Source organism: Barbus barbus (assembly GCF_936440315.1).
Source record: "Barbus barbus genome assembly, chromosome: 13".
NCBI classification, from domain to species: Eukaryota; Metazoa; Chordata; class Actinopteri; order Cypriniformes; family Cyprinidae; genus Barbus; species Barbus barbus.
The window spans coordinates 26,795,278-26,817,797 of record NC_136741.1 but is presented as its reverse complement, the minus strand read 5'-3'; the positions used below and the strand labels follow the sequence as shown (position 1 = coordinate 26,817,797).

General features: G+C 36.7%; 1 protein-coding gene across 1 annotated transcript; it reads left to right on the top strand.

Annotated features, from left to right (window-relative positions):
- Positions 1–4,361: 4,361 nt before the first annotated feature.
- LOC306879648 (solute carrier family 2, facilitated glucose transporter member 1-like) lies at positions 4,362–22,514 on the top strand. Its single transcript, XM_079432787.1, has 10 exons — positions 4,362–4,690; positions 14,274–14,369; positions 16,345–16,505; positions 16,655–16,895; positions 16,981–17,143; positions 17,234–17,421; positions 17,543–17,647; positions 19,357–19,458; positions 19,597–19,800; positions 19,886–22,514. Exons 1-10 carry the CDS (start codon positions 4,676–4,678, stop codon positions 20,081–20,083), a joined length of 1,473 nt encoding a protein of 490 aa, XP_079288913.1. The 5' UTR covers positions 4,362–4,675; the 3' UTR covers positions 20,084–22,514.
- The last annotated feature ends 6 nt before the right edge of the window (positions 22,515–22,520 follow it).

Genomic DNA, 22,520 nt, shown 5'->3' with positions numbered 1-22,520 from the left:
AAAACATAAATAATTAAATAAGACATGTAGAAAAACGAAAACATTCTTTCTTTATTATTTTCTTGAAAAAAAAATCTACCCCTAAAAATCTCTTTTGCATTGTATGCAGCAGTTGATGTAGTCTAATATCTAATTTAATAAATGTTTTAAAGACTTTGTTAGGTTTTTAACTGTGCTTTAAGGGTGCTTTGAGGTGCTGAATTAAACAATGCCCTGCAGTGGTCCTATTAACAAACCCATGAGACTTGCCGGGCCTTCTCCAGCTGACCTAAATGGGTGCAGTGACTCAGCAGGGCGAAACTGGCAGAGAAGGCATTAGGCGTTTCGGCGCTGTTGTAGAGGGCTTGTCAGTTCTGCAACCAACGTATCAGATTTCACAGCCCTTGCCTCAACTGTCCTGGTGCTAAAATGTCATAGGTAAAGTGAAGTTTAGATTACAAGTAAGAACGTGCATATGCAAGGCCAAAGTATTAGCTGGACAGGGCTGTGCCTGGATTCACTCCCAGTGACTCAAACGACACAAAGACATACTGACCAGGCCATTCATCAATCCTGTGCATAGAGGCCAAGGATGCCAGCTGACTGGGCATTAGTTTGGACAGCTAAGATATATAGATACAAGGTCAGTCTGTGGCCTTGGCCGCCCAGATTATATAGCTAATTCAGCTATACGACCTTTTGACCTTAGCTATGCATTGCTTTTGGTTCTAAATAAAGCTGTTGCTCATATCAAAATAGATGTCTATATTATATGCCCTACAGTATATGCTCTTTCTAACTCTTCCTCTAAAGCTTTTTTTTTTGCAGATTGCAATTAAATGCTAGAGCTAGAAGTGATTCAAAGTAAAGGTAAGATTTCCCAAATGAATCAACCTGTTGTGTATGTATTCTTGAAAGAACTTGTCTTTAGGGCTGGGCAATACCACTTATTTTCTGACCTCTTAACAACTATTATTAAAGCCTTCAATAATCATAAAACATCTGTGCATTTAGTGACGTTTGCATTATAAAATTATATCAAACACCAAAAAATAATAAAATAATAATAATAAAGTGTAGATATTCATTAAAACCTCTTAAATATTAATCTGTTTTTCACACAAATCTTTTTTTCAGAAGATTTGGAGTATAGTGCATAAGTATGGACTACTTTTATGATACTTTTTTTGCTTTTGCATATTTGATGTTTGATAGCCACAGTTCTTTTTCTTTCATTATTATTATTATTATTATTATTATTATTATTATTATATATTGTTTTTATACGAAATAAAGGTAAGTAAATAATAATACAAATTTCTTGTTTTTTTCTGATTCTGAAGTGACTGCTGCAAATTTAGCATTTAGCATTTCTTGGCCAGTAACATTAGATTGCTAGCTGAATTGCATATTGGCTTTTCTTTTAGCAATGATCGGGGGCAAAAGGTCAGAAAAAGGATCACCCCTTTTCACAGTTATACATGCATTGTCTTGTTTTATTATTTGCATTTGAATTGCATATTGTAGCATTTCTTTTCAACTGCAGTCTTGATAACGTTCAGTGTCAGCATTAAAATATATATTTTCCTTAAGTAATGATCCATACACCCATTACTTATAAAATAACTATTAATTTGGCACAAAAGTGTGCACTTTTTCATCTTCTTCTTGATTTCTTAATTCCTTCAGTTTTATAGGAAACTAAAATGCCCTAAATGCCCGTTCATGAGGAAAGGCCTTTTGATACTTGTTTCGTAATAAAACATCCTCTTTTGAAGCCCTGAACCCAGGCCTGAGGGGGTCTCAAGAACGCATATTCCAGCACAGTTGAAGGAAAACCACCCGCTTAGATGCAAGGTGTGATTATTTGTCTGTTGTATCTCGATGTTGTAAGATACATACTTCACTATTGTCCAGGTTCCGTATTCAGAGGTCAATTTTCACAATTCAGTCAATGAAACCCCTCACCACCTGCAATTTACTGGAAACCCAACACTGTGTAGACTCATCATGGTGATACCTCCAAGTGTGTCTACTTTAAAAACATTTCAGTTTTGTTAAATTTATCCTTTGCAAACAGGATGAACGAGGTAGAAAATAAAAACAACCCCAAGCTGATTTATATTAAACACATGGCTTTCTCCGTCCAGGCCTGCAGATCTGTAAGGAAATATTTAGTTGTCAGCTGATGCACAGATCATGTTTATTATGTAAAATGTGAAGTTATATCACCCTCATGAGCAGCTTTTGTGTTTTGACAACAGTCTGAGATTGCCCTGCCTGTTGTTTGACAAGGAGAATGAAATGTGAGGCAAGGTTATCCTACAACTGAGTACTGTTATTTACTTTATTCAAATTCCCAGAAAGTCACTGCTAACTCCTAATCAGAGTTCTCATAGTGAATGAAGCACATGGTTGCTGGTTGGTGCGGTTGATACTCACTATGGAATGAGTTTAGATGCTGCCTAAGCACATTAGCGCAACAAAAGAGCACATTAGTTAGCCCCTTACGTGCAGGAGTCCACAAACCCTGCCAAGAGAGTGTATGGCTGCTTGTTCTGCTTTTGACAGATTGATTGGGCAATATTTCTGAATGAGGCCAACGCGCCACTGGATGACTAAGTGGTGTGACTGTGAAAAAAATGACTAATATAATTTTTTTTATTTCTAAAAATATAAATATTAAGTGTCACAATTCCATTTAAACTGCATGTGACTAGAAATATTTAACAAAGGACAATGGGTTTATATGTTCTGATTTAAAGTATATTTTCAAAACTTAGCATGCTATAAATATGAATAATTTTATATAGTTGTTATATATATCAATTTAATAATAATAGTAATAGCCTAGTCTTTTAATTTCAGCACCTTCCTGCGTTGTATTGTTTCAGCGCTTGATTCACTCGTTTTACGCTCTTCTGAAGGCTTGAGATGACGAACATCCTGGACTGTCATGCTTATTTTATTATTTTCTTTTCTGTCTCCGTGGTTTAGAACATACATCATTGATTGTTCAGAAATGTCTGTTTTTGTTTTTCTTAGCATATCAAAGAAATGTAACAATGAAACAAAAGGTGCACACTCTTAACTTATGTCAGTTTTTTTCTCATTTGTGTGTAGTTTTGATTATTGTACCAATGCGCTGTTGTTTCCTGCTCTTGCAGGTTGATTATTTTACTTATGCGATAAGCAGATACTTCCCCACCAACTCGAACAAAACCTCTGTGTCGTAAAGAGTTGTTACGTATTACCCCCTCTCATCTCTCGCTTTCCCACGATCCCAAAGGAATTGTCTGTAAGATTGAGACACAATCGCTCTTTGAGCTTCTCTACAAACACTTGTTCAGTTTGACTGCAAGTCTGGTGGTTTAATCAATGATCTGGTACAAAGGGTCCTGAATAGGCAACTCATGCAATACAGTTACCTGGACACCCGTTTCCTCTCTTGGCAGGATATTATGTCTTTGCATAAGTGATTCTAAGCCTGTATATCTCTTAAGACTTAAAAAAAATTTTTTTTTATTGTGTTCATATTTATTTGCCAACATCTTATGCTGGATCTGGGATTGGTATTTATTTACTAACATCTTTAGAGTCAAATTTTTTAAACATGTAAACCAACTATATAAATAAGTTTAAGAAATGAAGAGTTGAGAAATAGTGTTAAGCTATTATAAAATATTGGGTTGCAACAAATATAACAGCAATAATTAGCATTTTGTTCGTATATTAGTGTTCTTCTTTTTTCTGTCGCCAGTTCCTACTTTTGCTTTCATTAGATTTCAAAGGAATAAGCCATGAAAGGTTTCTTTCTATTTTGATTATGCAAACAGTTTTATTTGGAAAGATTGTTTTTTCCTTAAACACTTTTTAAGAAAAACATTTTTCAATCATGCACTGCATTTTCTAAATATTTTTGTGCACCTTTCACAACAAAACGCTCTATTTTGCCATGCATTTGCTAAATATTCATATCACGCCACATAATTATTTTTGTTCTATATGCTGTTGTATTATTCTATTCTATAAAGTTAAGAAATCTTATTATGAAAAGAAACTCAACAGTAATGAAAGCATATTTTTAATACTGCTGAAGCGTGGCTTAGTGAACATTGATGGAGTTTGTATTAAGAGTTTTTAAAATGCACTTGTTTGTAAAATAAAACTAAAAATGTTAAACTAAAATACTATTAGACTGCATTCTCCAAAGGCATGCTAACTCATCACCGTCTCGAAACAGAAGTGTACTATAGTTAGTATTATCAAAGAATGGCTTTAAAGTAGTTCTGCACGCTGGTTTACGCAGCTGGTATGAGCCAATCACAGAGCTCTATTCCATTCCAGCCAACCTCACTCCAGAAAACCGACTCTGTTGCGTCATACTTATACCCGGCGACACAGACAGCTCTCAGACAGACTCACCGGCTCGAGCTGATAACTTTAGTTTAGTTCAAATAGACCAGATAAGAAGAAGAAGAAGGAGAAATAAACTTTATTTAAGGACGAGGGAGCTGTCAGAAGAAGCTGAAGAAAGGCATCTGAAGGCATTTACTCGGTCTCCCTTTTAAGCTACACCATACTTGGCGAAGCTGTATTTATTTATTTATTGTTTTCATCCTTAATTTTATTTAAAAGTTGAATTCTGAGGAAAACCGAAGGCGTCCAGACGTTATCGAACATTTGACAAGACGTGATGGAGGGCGGAAAGGTAACGTAACGCAAAAAAACAGTTTTTCTCGTCGAAATGCAAAAATAAACAAACACGGGATAAACCCTAACAAAACATTATGTGGAAAATATTATTGGTTTGTAAAGGTATTACTGTGTAGTTTAATAGTTCTCTAAATGTCAGTCAGCTATTAGCCACTTAGCCTCGCGAGCCTTCATCTCGAGCTCTAAAAAAGTTGACAAACTAGTTGAGTGACAAAAAAAAAGCTAAATAAACCCGTACCACATGGTAACTGAATTGTGATGAACACATATCAAGTTTCCTAAAAACTGGTAGGTGTTGGTCAGTGCCGGGAACTCGTTTGTTTGAAGAGAAAGGCCGTGGTCTAAAAAAACTATTAAGCTGCCTAACGTTACATAGACAGCATTTATGGGCATCATACTCGCGTTTTCTGGCCATGTCTCTATAGCACAATGAACTGCCTGTGTAGTCTGCATCTTTAGATATCAGTGGGGGTGCCTGTGATGCCCTAAAGTGCTGTCTTTGTAGGTAGCATACTGGGTTTTCAGACACAGCAAGAGAATCGTGGTGTACGTGCCTACTTTAATCCATCAGTGGCCAGCTCTTTTCTTTTCTTTTCTTTTCAAAGTACTTTGTTGGCATTTTTGGGTTTACATAAAATATTGCCATTTATTACAATATTACTACACAAAGCAATAATATACAATATACTCCTCTGTATATTTGTTTGCTTATATCATATGATTATGATTAGAATTATAGTGGTGTGTGCATACTGCACTTATGTTTATATATTTATAATAATGTGGTTTATTTATTTAATTGGAGTTTGTGTGTGTGTAAGTAATTATGACTGAATCTTCTCGACTAAATTTACCTTAAAGTGCCCCTTAAAATCGATAATTATGTCTTAATTGGAAAGCTTCATCTTTAGTTTTATTTTGGGCATCATCCAAACTAGTGACAAATACAGCTAGAGCTAGAGACTCATACGTGACTAGTAGGCTGTTATACATGGCTAACCTAACCACAGCTGCATGATGATCACCCATGATAGATCAAGTGTCTTTCAGGTTTCCTGAGCTTAGCAACTTTACATGATCTTGTGGGTTTTATTTAGTCTTTTATCACAATAAAGCAAACCATAGAAACAAACAATTGGGATGCTTTAGAATTTAAGATGACTGAAATGCATTGGTTTTATACTAAATAGTGTGGTTAGTTAAATTAGACCTAAAGAATTAAGAAATAAATTCAGCTGTTTTATGCTGTTGCTGCATTTATTCTAGTGTTTGGTTGACGTGCTGGGAACAATGGAGATGTCCCTAGGGAAAGGAGAGCTACAGCTGGCTTCAAGCTGGGGAGCACTTAACATAACCCTGCCAGTAAGGTTGTGTTCTTGACCTGTTCCCAGCACACTGCCTAGTGTTTTGCCTGTGTTGTACAGGGCTCTTCAATCAACGTGCACACTTGCGTGCCTCTCTAATGCCAGAGAAACATGCACATTCATTGTTAAGACAGCCCTCATGCTTAGTCTTTTCATACCGAACCAGCTTCTGATATTAAACAACATGTGAAGAATGTATGCTTGAAGGGAAGGTTGTAGATATTATGACCGACCATAAACATGCTTAGATATTTAAAGTACATTCATCACCTTTTATTGTATGAACAGACAGCAGTGCCACACCTGTCACTCACCTGTCAGGTTTTAGTATTTGCATATTTAGGAGCACAACTTTGTCATTCTCTTTATTTTCTCCTCCTTTTTCTCCAGATACCGTGGTTGTTTTCTAAACCGAAGGAAGCATTTTTGCTTTTATGAACGTATTTTATAAGGAAATTGCTTTCATACTGACTTCCAAGGCACAATGTCATATCTAGTAACCTTCAGATAACCAAGCAAATATTTAATGACTAAATGAAGATTATTTCCAGTTAAAGATGGAGAGATACCATGATAATTAATCAATTAATTTTGTTCTTTTAATTCTTCCTTCCACCAGTCACTGAACCGCACGCATAAGACTGTGGGATATTATTGGCTAAAAAAGTTAAACCAACCAGCATCTGAATTAGAGAGACATTCGAGATGTGCATTGATGTCTTACCTGTCACTTTGTACAAAGGCAGTGTTATTCAGATTTCAGCTATGGCTCAAAACATGTTGTTCAGTCTAATCTCTTCAAACTGTTGAAAAATTACAGCTGAGCTCCAGGACAGACGTAAAATCAAGTAATCGGGGGTGGGTGTACAGTTGACCTGTACTATATCAAGCAGAACTAATAAGCTTCTAGTGGGAATCTCGATTTGCGAATAGACATTTGAAGCATTTCATTAAGGATTAAACCTAAAGCAGACTGTCAGAAGACTTAATTCTACTTTGCTTTCTCAGGACAGGCTGGTTTTCTTTTCTTATTCACCCCTGCATGACTGCATCTCTTGTATGCACTTCCCTGTTAATGTCATTTCAGCCTAATGGGCGCTAATAAAGCGATTTCTAACCAGAATCGGATTATGGAACGATAGAATTCCAGTGAGGTAATTTATTTCCTTGAAAAATCAAGGGGGGAATCGGTGCTGAGCTGTAATTGTTAATTCCAGACGTTTAAAAGAGAGGGCAGAGTTTTTGCTTGAGGTCATTTACTGTAGGTTACATAATATTGTTTGTAATACAGCAGTAGCAAATCCTAGTGGGGCCCCGTTCCAGTGAAGGATAGCATTGTTAGCACTGAACAAATACAGAAATGTATGTGCTGCAGTGTGTAAAAGCTATTCAGTGTAGTTGTGAGTGGCTTATGTTAAACCATGATATTAGTGGAGTGACTCTCAGACTTTACAGAAGTAGAAGCTGGCAGATAGATGCTGCTTGAGAAAGAGGACGTGCCAGTCAGAGCATCACCTCAGAGAGAGCGAGAGAGGCAGAAAGAGAGAGATCTTTGTCTTTGTTGCCGACTAAGCTCTTCTCCTTCAGTACAAACCAGACAGCTTCTCTTCTTTATCTTGCAGGCCTATATTCATCATTAATTGGCTCAAAATATTTGTGGACACTTAATTTGACCGGAGTGGCATGTCAAATGCTGGATTTCTCAGATCTAACATACGTTCTTATCAAAGTATTCCCTGGTGATTTGAGTGATTATTAGAGACAAGTTAGTTCTCCATTAACATCGTTCATCAAGTTTGCCAGCAAGAAAGTGTTCTAATACTTCAAACAGCATATTTATCATTTCATTGTTTAAAACTATTCTTTCTTTAAGTAAGAAATAATGTAGATCCAGCTGGCTGTTCGCGCAGAATAATCCACAAAAGGGTGATCAGGACTTGATCATCACCTTAAATGGATTTATTTAGCGATTACAACTGGATCTAGATTATCCCGTTCAATATAAAGCCACTTCCCATGTAAGTAATAACTGGACACAAAATATTGATCGGAGTTGAAAAGTTTCAATAGTCCGATAAAATCTAAACTTTTAACCCAGACCAAACGAATGAACAAGACGAACACAGTGTGTGTTATACATGATAATTTATTAACCATTAAATAAATAGAGGAAAAAATGGGTGAATTGATTGAAAAGTCAGTAAGTACAATCACAGACAATGATTAGTTCAGCTTGAAATTATGTTATTGAAGTTGTGCCCTAGTTGGGCCTGTTTCTTGCAAATTAGTTGGGAGAACAAACAAAGCTTTTCGGTAGGTGTAATATTTTCACTGGCTATAAATGCATTTCTGGCAAAATCCTGCGCTGTGCCCTGTTCTGTGTGCTTTCTAAGAACTGGTGTGTTTAACATCATTCTCATTACAGTATGTACTAGGGGAGTAATGGTATGATGGTTCAGTAGTATGTACCCCCTTTTTGATATCATGGTTCGGTATGGTTTCGGTACAGGAGGAGGAAAAATAATAAACATAAATTTCTTTTTTTTTAAATTTTTTTTTTTTTTTAATTTAACAATAGTTTACTGAAGGTTAAAATGAACAACAGCGCCCCAACTTAAATTCAGTTACTATTTTTAACAATAATAATTAACATTTCAGTAAAGAAAAATTGTATGCACACATGTAAATTGTTTTTAAATTAACTTCTAAATGAAACAATTTCTATTTGTTGTTGAAATATAATAATTTACAATTGTTTCATAATGTATTTCTTTAAACATATATATTACATAATTAAGACATCACTAACATGTAAAGTAAATATTATGAAGTATGGTCTAATATTTTGCTAAATGCTCTTCACTAAACTTCATTTCTCTAGCAAATAACGAGCTGGTGAAGGGTGAGATGTTCATTTATGTATGTACGAAAAACTTGTAAAACTTGTAATTTTCGGTACGAATACGTGTACCGTTACACCCCTAGTATGTACATCGTGTTCTCTACCTGATGAGAGATAGATGTGTTATTGTGGATTTATTTCATGTTACTTTTACTTTTGCTAGAAGATACTTTTTTGTTGTTTGTTTAACTAAAGATACAGATCCTCACACCACTGTTTTTTAATGTTAATGAGGCTATAAAGTCAGAACTTGCAGTAGCGTTGCTGTACTGTTGTTAAGTTGGTAATCTGTAGTTTAGTAGTTATTGCACCTAGTTTATAATGTGTATTGATGGATGACTGAGGATACAGACATGCATTGACACATATTTGAGGAGGGTAAAATTTAACTATTTTTATTTTTTATTCTTATTTTTTTTTAATGTAAAGTGCATTGTAAAGGACAAAAATAAATAAATTGAAGCGATAATAACCCAGCTTCAGCATCAGCTGTAGTCCAGAATCTAAGTCTTTCAATGTTGTAAACAATGTGAAGATCAGCTCAAATTTGTTACGTAACTCAGAGGGGCCCGAAATCCAAACAAAAAAAGCCTTTGAGCTTTGCAATGAATAGCGAGGTTTATTTGCATGCTAGTTTGGTTGCTACAACAGAGCAGGCATCCAATTGCCTATTGAGGAAAATTGTGTTTGCATTTTTTTACCGGAAGTGACCAAGTTATTTTGCCTCTACTGTTCATGATGATGTGTAAAAAAGTAATTTTTACTCTTATTGTTTGAACAGTGAAAAGAAGTCCTAACCTTCCCCGAACCTAAATATAATACACTTACACACAATGAAAGCACTGAGCCAAAATATGTGTCCAAGTCAACTGTCAGTATGTGCTATCAGCAGAAGGGTGTGACTGTTAATGGTGTGAGCGGCGTGAATTTAGGATGATGAAGCTAAAATGATCTTTTCATAAATATGTAGCACCTAAACCATTAATGTAACTTTTACAAAATTCTCCAAGCACAACACAGATTCATAAATTTAATGGAGAGGGCCAGGCCAACTTTATATATTTTTTTTGATCTGTGTTTATGTAGTTACAGGTATGCAGTGTGTAACTAGGCATGTCTGCGTAGTAATATAGGGTAAAGGCAGGAATCTCAAGAGGAATGTTTCATAGCCAAACCTACACCCTCCCCTCAAGTAAGACATAAGTCAAATCTTCCATATTTAGAGGTTTCAACTTTCTTAAAGAGATAAAGGCCCTCTCCCTGCATCTGTTCTGAGTTATGTTTGCCATCAGAGGTAATGTTTTAGCGGCAGGAAGGATGTAGTTAACTACTGAGGGAAGTCGTCGTCTGTGCCGACTCTGCCGAGGCTACTGTTTGTTGCCTTTGTGTGGGCTTGATTAACATGTTCCTGTGTGCGATTTTGACGTATATTTTAAACTACAGAATGAATATCTAAAAGCCTCCTAGAGGTTTTGTGTTTGTGTGTATTTGGCTTCCTGTTTCAGGGCTGGTTAAACAGCATAGTCGTGAACTCCGTGAACTGCAGGCTCTGTACACAAACATGAATGCAGTGAAGGGGTGTCCACTTCCCGCCCCCTGTATGCGTGTGCAAATGAAAGGAGTGCACACGTCCAAAACTGGTATCTTTCTCATTGCCGACTGTCTGTTTATAAAGGAGGTCTGAAAAATGTTCAGAATGGAGATCTGTTTACAGTCTCATCTAGCATGCGAAATGCTAGCTCGAATAAGAACAGCTTGACATTTAAAGCTACTTTTTAGAGTTGTTTTAGCTTTTAAAATGAATCAACAAACCAGAGAACTTTAACAGATCCTATCTTAAAATTTAGACTCTAAAATTCTTAATTATTTTGTAGGTTGATTTCCTTGAAAGGAATACAAAAAGGGTGCTTGAGGCTCTGTATGACTTCTGTATGTATCAGTGATGCAACGACAGTATTTGGGCTTAAGTTAGTCATCAGACATTCATATTTGCAAAGCTGTTTAAAGGCGGGTAAGTGATTTCTGGTAGCCAATGTTGATATTTCAAATCACCAACACAAAAACACCCCTACCCCGAAAGGGTCTCGCCCCTATTTTGATAGCTCCGCCCCACACATACATATGCAACCCAGGCAACGATTAGTTCTGTGAAACAAAGCAAAACCAATGTTACTCACATATCGAGAAGAAACAAAGCAACCTCGGCGTACGATCGCAGGCCTTCTTCCCACTCCTTCAGTTCTCTCCAGCGCTGGAAAGCTGATCCGATATTTACACGGGTCCTACTTCTTGCCTTATCGTAACACCGTGTCTACACCGGACACAAGCGGTGTGGCGCGACAAAATACTATAGAACTCATTATAATCACCGATGCTGTCTACACTGGATGTGTAGATGGCGTGACACGACAAATCCCCGACAATAAACTGCTGTCGCGTTCTATTTATGACGCATTGACACAAATTTCTAATGATTTTCAAAGGTCGCTTTGTCTCGTCCAGCGTAGACAGACTTTAGCTGTTGTGGCACAGTGCGACATGGGTCAAGTGGCTTTTTATATAGTAAACTAAACAAGCTTTAGATGATTTTGTTTTATAGCTGTGAATGGGTAACCATGTGGAAGAAAATGTCCATCTGAGATCCTCTCTGTGTGACTAATCCAATTCAGTGATTTCTGAAATGACAGGAACCCAAACAATGGCGATGATGCCTTCAGAGGAGAGGAGGGTTTACACAAACCCATTCTTTATAGGGGCTGATGAAACCACTAGAAATTATTCCCTAAGTTGTCCAATATACTTGCATCATAGTCTTTCACAAGTTCATGTTCAGTCTTTGTAGTCCGCAAGTACAGTTTGTTTCAGGTCAAGAGGCACAGCCTCGCTCTGATGTCATTTCATCCAAACTTGGGTAGATGATGTTGAAACAAATATAGTAAGAGGTTGAATCATGTGAAGCGTCTCATCTCCCAGTCACATTTTGCCTCTAGAAACACAAGAAAAAATAGGTAATTATATTTTTAATAAGAAAATAAAGGCTACTTTTTTGTACCTGAAGACTTTTTGCACTGGCATTCATTTTCATGACAGTTAATCCTCCTCTGTTTTCATAGTAAGTAAATTATATGCTTAATTTAATGAAAATAATGTTAAATCATCTTATTGGTAGGGCTGGGTATCGAGTTCGATACTTTTTAGGCACCGACCGAATTGCTTCGATACAACCGAGTATCGAAAAACGTCTTGTCGTTCGGTACCAAATTTCGATACCTAAAGGGTTAATCTCATCAGCGTCAGTGAGCCAATAAGCCTGCAGCACTAGGTGTGTTTGACTAGAAGCGGCGCGGCGCTGATAGATCAGTGTTTGACATCCGCGAGGGCGTTTCGAAAGCGCACGGAGCAGTCTGCTCTCTATATCGCGCAGTTTGTTTACTACACACAGACTGAAGCTCGCGTGACGCTCGCGGTGACTTCAGCGTCTGCCGCCTAACTAAATGAGGACATAAACACATGAACAACATCTCCAGAACTGCTGTGAGAGTCAATTAATGAGCATTTTACAGTTTGATTCGAGTAAAACTAGCTCATATCATATACACAGAACTGTAAAGGTATTCCCGGAAACCCGTCAAAATAAAAGTTCGGTTTAACTTGGAAGACACTGCGGCAGAAATATATTAATATTGTTCAGCAGAAAGTACATACTGCTACTACTAGGCTACTATTAAAATTATTAAAACTTTATTATTATTTTTTTTTTAGTAATGATCACACAAGTTATTCCATTTTTTTTATTTTAATAGTAAACCCCCTTTGTTTGCCAAATAAATAAACTTTGATTTTCAATAATTTAAAGAAATTAAATTAATGTTTTATGTCTTCATTTGAAAACCAGATACAGAACACAGAATTTCTGAGGAAAAATAAAACATTTCATAAGGCTATTTTAAGAATAAATTTAAATAAACTAAGTTGTTTTTATGCATTCAAATAATTAGACATACTACACCAGAATTTAATAACAATAAAACATATGGTGAAAGAAAATAAAACACCCACTTATGAAAGTGGATGAAGATTTAAAATTTCTTGAAGTCTTTAACAACCTAGAAATGATGATGTGTTTTAAAATGAACACGTATGTAAACGTGTAACTAATGTAAACGTAGCCTAACAGATGTGTAAACTGAAAACAATTTGAACTTTTATTAAAATTATTTATTTATTGTGTTGGCTATATTTAGTTCCTTTGTGCAGTGGCTCAGGAGATGAGGCTTTGAGTCTGTATAAATATCAACATTAAAAAATAGTTTTTTGAGATAATGTCATCTTATTAAAACTGATTTCATAAAACTGGTATCGAAAAAAGTATCGTTCAGGAACCGGTAACGAAACTTTTTGAACGATACCCAGCCCTACTTATTGGTACATAAAATGTTTTTTTTTTTCTCTTAATTCGTTTATTATAATTTTATTATAATATGATTCATTCAGGATTGATTATGTAGCATACTATATAAACAGGAAATATTAGCAAACTATACTGTTTAAAGAGCTTTCAGTTCCCTTTCACCTTCAAGGCTGTCTGTGTTGCAGACAGATTTCATCACATTTTGTCCAGTCATTTTCAAACCAGCCAGTCTGAAAACAAATATATTTCAGCTTGTTTGTTTTTTTTATTGTAGGAATGAGGAAAGTGATTTATTCTCTGAGAACTTCCCTGAGAACTATTAAATAAATCTTCCAAACCTGCAGAAAAATAAACAAAACCTGTTGGGAAGTCATCCGTGCGAGTGAATACTTCTATTGTATTGAAAGAGAAGGAAATGCTTGTCATTTTGCACAGCACTAATCTTTAATATCCACCAGGAAAGGGGGTGATGCTGGATATTTGAACAATAGAATTCCTTTGAGAATACGATTATTCAGAAATATAAATATGTTTGGGTTGTGTTTCTTTTTTCATCTTTTAGACAAAAGCCTGTCTTAAACTTAGTTGTAAGACAACTGTTGTCATCTGAGCAGTAGCACAGTTAGCACAGTTTGGCTAAACTGATGTGTTGTTTTTCATTTTTGAGGAAGGAAAGAATAAAAACAAGCTCAACAGCTACCATGACACTTATCCGAATGTCAAACAATAGGTCACCACACCTCTGAGAATAGTTCTGATTATTGCAGTCAGGTCTGGCCAATCTTCACTTTTGTCCTGTGGTTAATAGAGCTCTATTGGACAATGAGACGTGAAGGAGATTTCAAAACAATTCGTTGTGTAGCACAAAATGACTCACTTCATTTTATTCTTCCCTCAACAGGAACTGACCTTGCCGCTGATGCTGACTGTCGGGACGGCTGTGATTGGCTCCCTTCAGTTCGGCTACAACACGGGGGTCATCAATGCCCCGCAAAAGGTGAGTGACGAGCGCAAACCCTGCGTGAAAAACTCTTTACTGTTCACCTCAATATCCTAGGTGTGTCCTTGGACTTTGACATTATCGAAAGCTGCCCCTTCACTCAGTCATTATGTACTGCTTCAGCTGTTTCCAAATCCCTGTCTGTCAGTAGACAGACACACACACACACACACACACACACACACACACATCAACATAACACAAATGCCTCCTTTTCAAATCCACTCTTACTCTATAAATCTATAAATCTCCTCGGGGAAATTTTGATTTTCATTCACATATTATAAGGCAATTTACATTTGTTAAATAATAAGTGAAATAAGTGATAAGTTAAATACTCATACTCCTCTTCCTGTCTAGAGAAACCAGAGGAGAATTTGACTTGCCAATACCTGCCATAAAGAAAAAGATTTGTGTGTTTTTATGTACGTATGTGTACAGTATGTATAAACATATGTTTTTATTAATTTAGACAAACTAGAGTACGATTTTAACATCTGCCATTTATCTGCCTATTGTTATCGGCCAGAGTTTTATTATCATAGACAGTGTTTCAACTACTTAAATACCACTAGACTCTGTACATACTGGCCTCTGGCTAAGAATGGTGTGTTTGCTTTCACTGTTTGCGTTTCTGATGGTTGTAACAATAGTTAAAGCATGTGAGATAGGGCTGTGCTGAGGCCTAAATAGGAGTAATGTGTGTGGGTGTGGGTCTGACGCAGACCCTCTCTATAAATAATCGGTTCGATAAGATTACTGCACCCTCAAGGGCTCGTTGTCCACAGTCCCTTACTGAAACTGCACTCACAAATCACCAAAACTATGCTGTGTTATAATGCACTATCTAGCCTGAAACTCCTATGAATGGACTGTATTATTTGTGACCAGGTGGATCTTTGCTGCACTCCTCACTGCAGGAGTTTATTCAGATAATGAATCATTAATGGTCTAATCAACATGGTCAAATGAAAACTTATCTGTTTCTCACATTCATGTCTTTCCAAACCCATTTGATTTTCTTTTTTCATACACTGGCAGTGGATTGGGACTGTGGACAACTGTGATCAGCATTTACTTTAACTAAAAATGCTTTCTAAAACTATTGTGTTTTAAGAGATTATTTGATAAGCAGTTTAGCCCTTCAAATGGAAAAAGATTACATTTAGTATATATTATAAGCTTGTGTAATAGCTAAATATCGCTTCCTGTGTGCATGTCTAATAGTGATTCTATAAAAACGAACACCAGGGTGTTGTGTAACAGGTTTGTATAATGACAGATCAAACCTTGAGGCACATGACTTTAACCATTCATGATATTTATGTGATGCTGATGCGCTGAAGTGCTTTCTGCATACCTAAGGTGTCAGACAGCTGACGACGAGAAAGGAGAGATGGGAAGTAATGCAGAGAACTGGCTTCCTGACCTTAATGCGCCAACAGATCATACAGAACAAGCTTCATTTCTTCCCCTTTATAACGCAGCTTGAAACTTATTGGTTGACATTCCTCTGAACGCTACAGCAGACAGTCTGTGTTTATCAACAAACACTTCCCGCAGAGATCCCAGAGAAACCGGACTCCCTCTGTGGGTCAAAGTTTCCATCACAAAACCATGTTACCTTATATTGAACGAGACAGTGAGCGACCTGCTGGACATAATTTTTCATTACAACATAAATCTCCAGCACTCAGAGCAGATTGGTGATATTAAATTTTGTTGATGTATTAGTCTTGGTGTAAAAAAAACGTAAAGCATAAAATTTACAATTTAAATTATATTTAAAAATAAAAAAAATAATGATTAAGAATCGCACTTTTTAATTTACAGAATGCTTTATTATTATATAATTATATATTTTTTTTTTCCAGTTAACATTTGTCTTATTTCTAGGAGCAAATTTTGGCTTTCATTTTAGTTTTAGTAACTATAATGACCCTGGTAATAAGTGACTGTATTTGTGTTGTAGACCATTGAGGCCTTCTACAATGAGACATGGACTGATCGATATAAGGATAACATCCCTAAAACAACCATGACTACCCTGTGGTCTCTGTCTGTGGCCATCTTCTCTGTGGGCGGCATTATTGGATCCTTCTCCGTCGGGCTGTTTGTCAACCGCTTTGGAAGGTGAAATACAGTTGTAACCACTGAAATTGTTTTAACATTAATAATGGCACAGTGTTTTACATTATTTAATTTCTTGTATACTATTCAGTCCTTGTTTCTGGTGATTTTAATGTTGTATTATAAATCTCTTCCTATTTTTCTCATTTCAGGAGGAACTCCATGCTCATGGCTAATGTCCTGGCTTTCATCGCCGCAGCACTGATGGGCTTCTCTAAGATGGGGGCGTCCTGGGAGATGCTCATTATTGGGCGGTTCGTGGTGGGCCTTTACTCTGGTCTGTCCACTGGCTTTGTGCCCATGTATGTAGGTGAAGTGGCCCCCACAGGCCTAAGAGGAGCCCTGGGCACCCTTCATCAGCTGGGCATCGTTATTGGCATCCTCATGGCTCAGGTATATACGTACTCAGGATGTTTTTGCAGTTTCAGTCACTGTTTGGGTGTTTCTCCATATTTATGTGCTGTTTATTGTATTGTAGGTCTTTGGTATGGACGCAATCATGGGCAATGCCACCATGTGGCCATTCCTCCTTGGCTTCACCTTTATCCCAGCCCTGCTGCAGTGCTGTTTGCTGCCCTTCTGCCCCGAGAGCCCTCGATTTCTCCTCATCATCCGCAACGAGGAAAACAAAGCCAAAGCAGGTGAGCAGACTCACAGCACCTAAACATCTTCATTTATCCAGCGTAGGAGTGTTTTCATCAGTGTAAACAAATGTTTCCATGTGCCTTTAGTGCTTAAAAAGCTGCGTGGAACGACAGATGTGAGCGCAGACATGCAGGAGATGAAGGAGGAGAGCAGACAGATGATGAGAGAGAAGAAAGTGACCATTCCTGAACTGTTCCGCTCTCCGCTCTACCGACAGCCTATCGTTATAGCCATCATGCTGCAGCTGTCCCAGCAGCTGTCTGGAATCAATGCTGTGAGTACCTGCACGCACACACGTTTACTAGTACAACAAAGACAAACTTTGGACCTGTAACTTTACTGTTTTTATATAAACTCGATTTTCATGACTAACTGGTGTTAACATTGTTGTGTAGGTATTCTACTACTCTACAAAGATCTTTGAGAAGGCAGGTGTGCAGCAGCCGGTTTATGCCACTATTGGAGCAGGAGTCGTCAACACAGCTTTCACTGTCGTGTCGGTGAGTATCTGTATGCAAACAGACATCAGCATGAACATAATAGAACCATTATTTATTGAAAGAATGAATAGTGAATTTACATTAACTAAAATTCATAAAGATATAAAATAATTAGTGGTGTCAAAATTAGCACGTTAACGCAGGCAATCATTTTTTTCAGTTTAACGCGTTAAAAATATTTAACGCAATTAACGCAGGGGCGGGGCTAGGTTTGGCCACCCCACTCAAAACTGCTGAAGAATTGCTTTATTCAGACGCAGAACGTCTTTACAAGCACATTAAATGGGACAGTTTTCAGACGCGCTCTAACTTCACGTCAGCGCCAGGCGCGAATCAAGCGAGCACGGAAACGTTACCGAGACGAGGAGCTTCAGTAGAACATCAGTGAGATGTTGTCAGGCCATATGTCAGTAAAAACTAATCTTCCTGTCCTGTCAGCCGTGAAACTGTGCTCAGAGTGTGCTGTTCAGTTGCACCACGCACAAATGTGCCAGAGCGTGCTCTATTAGGCTATATTAAAGCTCTGTATCATATTCAAACCCTAATGAAACTACGAGAATGCAATGTAGTAGATATGTCGTCAGTTAAGTCATGAAGTTACAAAAGAAGGCCATTAAAGCTGCCTTAAAACTGTGCATGCAAGTATTTATTATTTATGATGAGTCACATTCAAAGGAGTGTCAGATCCGCATCAATTTCAGCAGAGGCAGTTTTTAAAGTAGCAGCCAAAATAACCTAACCAGCTGCTGTGATGTCTGTTAATCAAAGAACAAAATTAAAAAGAGGAAATCAATAACTTCTGTTGTTTTACTTTATCTTTATTTAATTTAGAATTTAGTGTTTGACAACTTTATTAAATTAGGCTGTATATTTTCTTGCTGAAGGACACAGGTAGGTATATGGCATTTATTATAATGGGGTTATGTGAAGATTGTTTTAAGTTCACTTAAACTAGAAGTTATTTTTTAAAGTATAATAAATGTTAAATTGATAGCACTCAATTATAGTGCAATGTTGAATGCTATAGTCAATGGTAAAATATGAGGAAAAAAATTCATAGAGACATTTGGTATTGATACTTGCCTTCAGTCATAAAAAAAGCTGGCATTAAACAAAAGTTAAAAATAGTTTCTGCATTAATTTGAAGATTGAATGTGAAATTATTGCAATATAAAAGTATAATTAAAAATTTTAATGTTAGGTGGGATTAATTACGATAATAAAAAAAGTGATTAATTAGTAAAACATTTTTAATCGATTGACAGCACTAAAAATAATACATATTTAAGTATTGTTATTATTTTACATAATTTGCTCATTTCCCTCAAAATTCACTCAGTGTTAAACTAGCAGAAAATGTGCCTGAGTAATGAATATTGCAGGATATTTAATATATAAACATTAAATATTTAAAATAAATAAACGACATACACTGAATTTACATGAATTTATATATTCTCTATTTATCAAATGGCAAATATCTGATATTTGATATATAAAATCGATAATGAAAATGTCATAAAATTTATTTAAAGTTGTCTTTTTTATTTTTACACAATTTATTTACATAAATTCATTAATTTTAAGATGGTGCTAACTCTTCTGATAATTGTTTAATCAAACAGTTATTCAGTGATGATATTAATCACAAAATGAGCAAGTATTAATCAGCATTTTGCATCATATTAATATGAGTTATTGTTACACAGCTGTTTGTGGTAGAGCGAGCGGGCCGCAGGTCTCTGCACCTCTTAGGACTGCTGGGAATGGCTGGATCTGCTGTACTGATGACCATCGCTCTTGCCTTGCTGGTATGCAAATAACACATATTTACATAAATGCCATGGTGCTGATGTTTAAAGTTACTAATCATTCAAATAGTCATCCTTGTGGTCCAAAGGTTTACAATATATTTGATCTGACGGCTTTATTGCCCATCTCTCTAACAGGAAAAGTATGACTGGATGTCCTACATGAGCATTGTAGCAATCTTTGCATTCGTGGCCTTCTTTGAGATCGGACCGGGCCCTATCCCATGGTTCATTGTGGCTGAACTGTTCAGTCAAGGCCCAAGACCCTCTGCTTTTGCTGTTGCTGGATTCTCCAACTGGACAGCGAACTTTATCGTGGGCATGTGCTTCCAGTATGTCGAGGTAAGAGGCCGGTGAGAATTATATCAAGGAAATAGACACATTTGTATTTGGCGGGGCTAACTTTATTCTCTCTGTGCTTTAACAGGAGCTTTGTGGGCCGTACGTGTTCATCATCTTCACCGTATTTTTACTGTGCTTCTTCATCTTCACCTACTTCAAAGTCCCAGAGACCAAGGGCCGGACGTTCGACGAAATCTCCGCCGGTTTCCGTCAGGCAGCATCAGGTGCTGAGAAGCACTCGCCCGAGGAGCTCAATAGCCTGGGGGCGGACTCTCAACTTTAAACTCCTCCTCTAACCCCGCCTCCCTCACCTGGCCACTCTTCTTTCTGCACGCAACTACTGAGGAGAAGGGGTCACCGGGCTGTCAATCAAACATTTCCTCCTTCCCATGGCTGCACTCACCTCTTAGTCCCCCCCGTGCTCCCCGATGGCTTCAGGCAGACGCCTGCTCAAGAGACACGGGGTTTGACAGGCAGGGGACTAAGAGTAGTTCTCATATTCCTTTTATCAGAAAGATGATCATTTTAAGACATGTTTGAGGTGTCGTATTTTGCGTTGGAATCGCTTTGGCTAGTTTTTACTAGGTTTTGTTTTTTTCTTAACTGTTACTTCTGCTGTGCTATGAGAGAGTAAAAAAACTGCTCATCGGGTCACTCCTGCCCGAGCCGCTACACTGTTGATGTCACAAACCCACAGGCCAAACAAATGCACTCTGACAATTCAATACTGTATTCCAGATAACTGTATCTCCATCATAAAAGGCCTGTGGCCTTGATAAACCGAAGTTAGTGCCATTAGCTTGGCGAAACAACATAACATGCATGTTATGTGTATATATATATATACATAGATATATACACTATTCAACATTTGAAGTGGATCAAAACCTTTCATCAAGTTGTCCTAAAACCAAAATGTGTTCTTGTCTTTGGACAACTTATTTGATCCACTTCAAATGTTGACTACTATATGATTTTTTTCCCCTAAAAATAAAAATAGTTTAACTAAAAGCCCCAAAATATGTAATCTATGATGTCATCCACTGAAACAATATGACATCATACATATGTGTACATTTAATGTTAAAACTCTTCTGCAAAGCAAGCATTTTTTGTTATTTTAACTCATTACATGTGCCTCATTTTGTCCCTAAATTCATATCAGAGTCTTCTGTTCTTGCTTTTCAAGATGCTTTTAAATGTATTTATATTTTGTAACAAGTTCACTTGCTTTCTCTATGAAATGCAGATAGTTATGATCACTCCAAGAGAAGACAAACAGAACATTTCTTAAATCGTTTCTTACTTGTCACGAATATTATATCAACCCAGCTTTTTAATGTAAGGTCGTCACTTTATAATGCACAATCAGATGTACTCTTTAATGAACGTATTAGCATCAGTGCAAGTGAATGGTGATCATTAAATACAGCAAGTATCTGACATTCATAATGTCGCTCATGAGTAATAGCTCAGATGGCAGTAGTTTGAAATGCGTTTTGCACAGTCGACTCCCTCCAGTTGAGGGACAATTGTCAAGTTGGGAAACACGGAGAGCGACCAAAATGCACTGTGACTCGTGGCGTGATTAGAGTGCACTGAACAGCCTTCCTCTTCCTCTTCATCTGATAGAAGAGCTGCGAAACCAGACCATTGATGATGCTGTTAGTACAAACCATGTGTCTGTTGAGCACCATCTGCTGTTCAACTTGCTCTGACAGACATGTTTGGAAACACAGTATGCCTGGCTCCAATGTGCCTTGTCGTTTTTTAGACTTCGTGTTCCTTTCTTCTTCTTTTTTAACCTAGTATGTTCAATCTTGATAGTTCATCCATAAGTATTTGTGATTTTTACACTCATCAAAGTCATCAAATGACGTTTTTACTTAAGCATATATATATATATATATATATGCTTAAGTAAAAACCTAATTTGATGACTTTGATGTGTGTATATGTAATATATATATTATCTGCTGTTAAACATTGTTCTGGTTTTTAAACACTCCAGAATAAATTTTAGCTTTTAGGTAAATAACCTACTTACTTGCTGTTCACCTTTAATAAATCATCTATATTATTTGTGAATTTTTAGACATATCAAATACTTGTAAATGAGGTTTGTTTTTCACTTTTGAGTGGAGTTTGAGTGTGTGCATGTGATATTTGGCCAGCGATACAACAGGTCAAATGAATTTCTGTTTCAACACCAGCATCCTGAATACATATTCACCCTCACAGCATTCCATATGGGAGCATCTTGTGTGTGTTTGAGGTTTTGTACACATCAGAAAGACACAAGTGTGTGTGTGTTTCAGATAATATGCATGTTCATGTGAACTCTCAGAATGAGCGTATCCCACTGAAATCACCGTTGTGTGGATTCGTCAAACTAATATTTTAAAGCCTATGGAGAGTTTGGTGATTTCCCGCTGTAACTGTAAATAATGAATGTAAAATACGTGAATTGAAAGACATTTTAGTTTTATAGTGTGATTTTTATAGCTGTAACATTTTCATCTGTTTTTATAATGTAGAATATATTTCTTTCTTTTCTTTGATGCACTATCATGGTAGTCAATACTGTAAGACAATGTAACATCTTACTGTTTTTTTTTTTGGTTTTTGTTTACCATACTGTATTTATTAGATCACCTAATTTATTTAGTTTTTTGCTTTAAGTTTTACTTCTGTTATGGAAATAAAATTGTTAGAAAAAA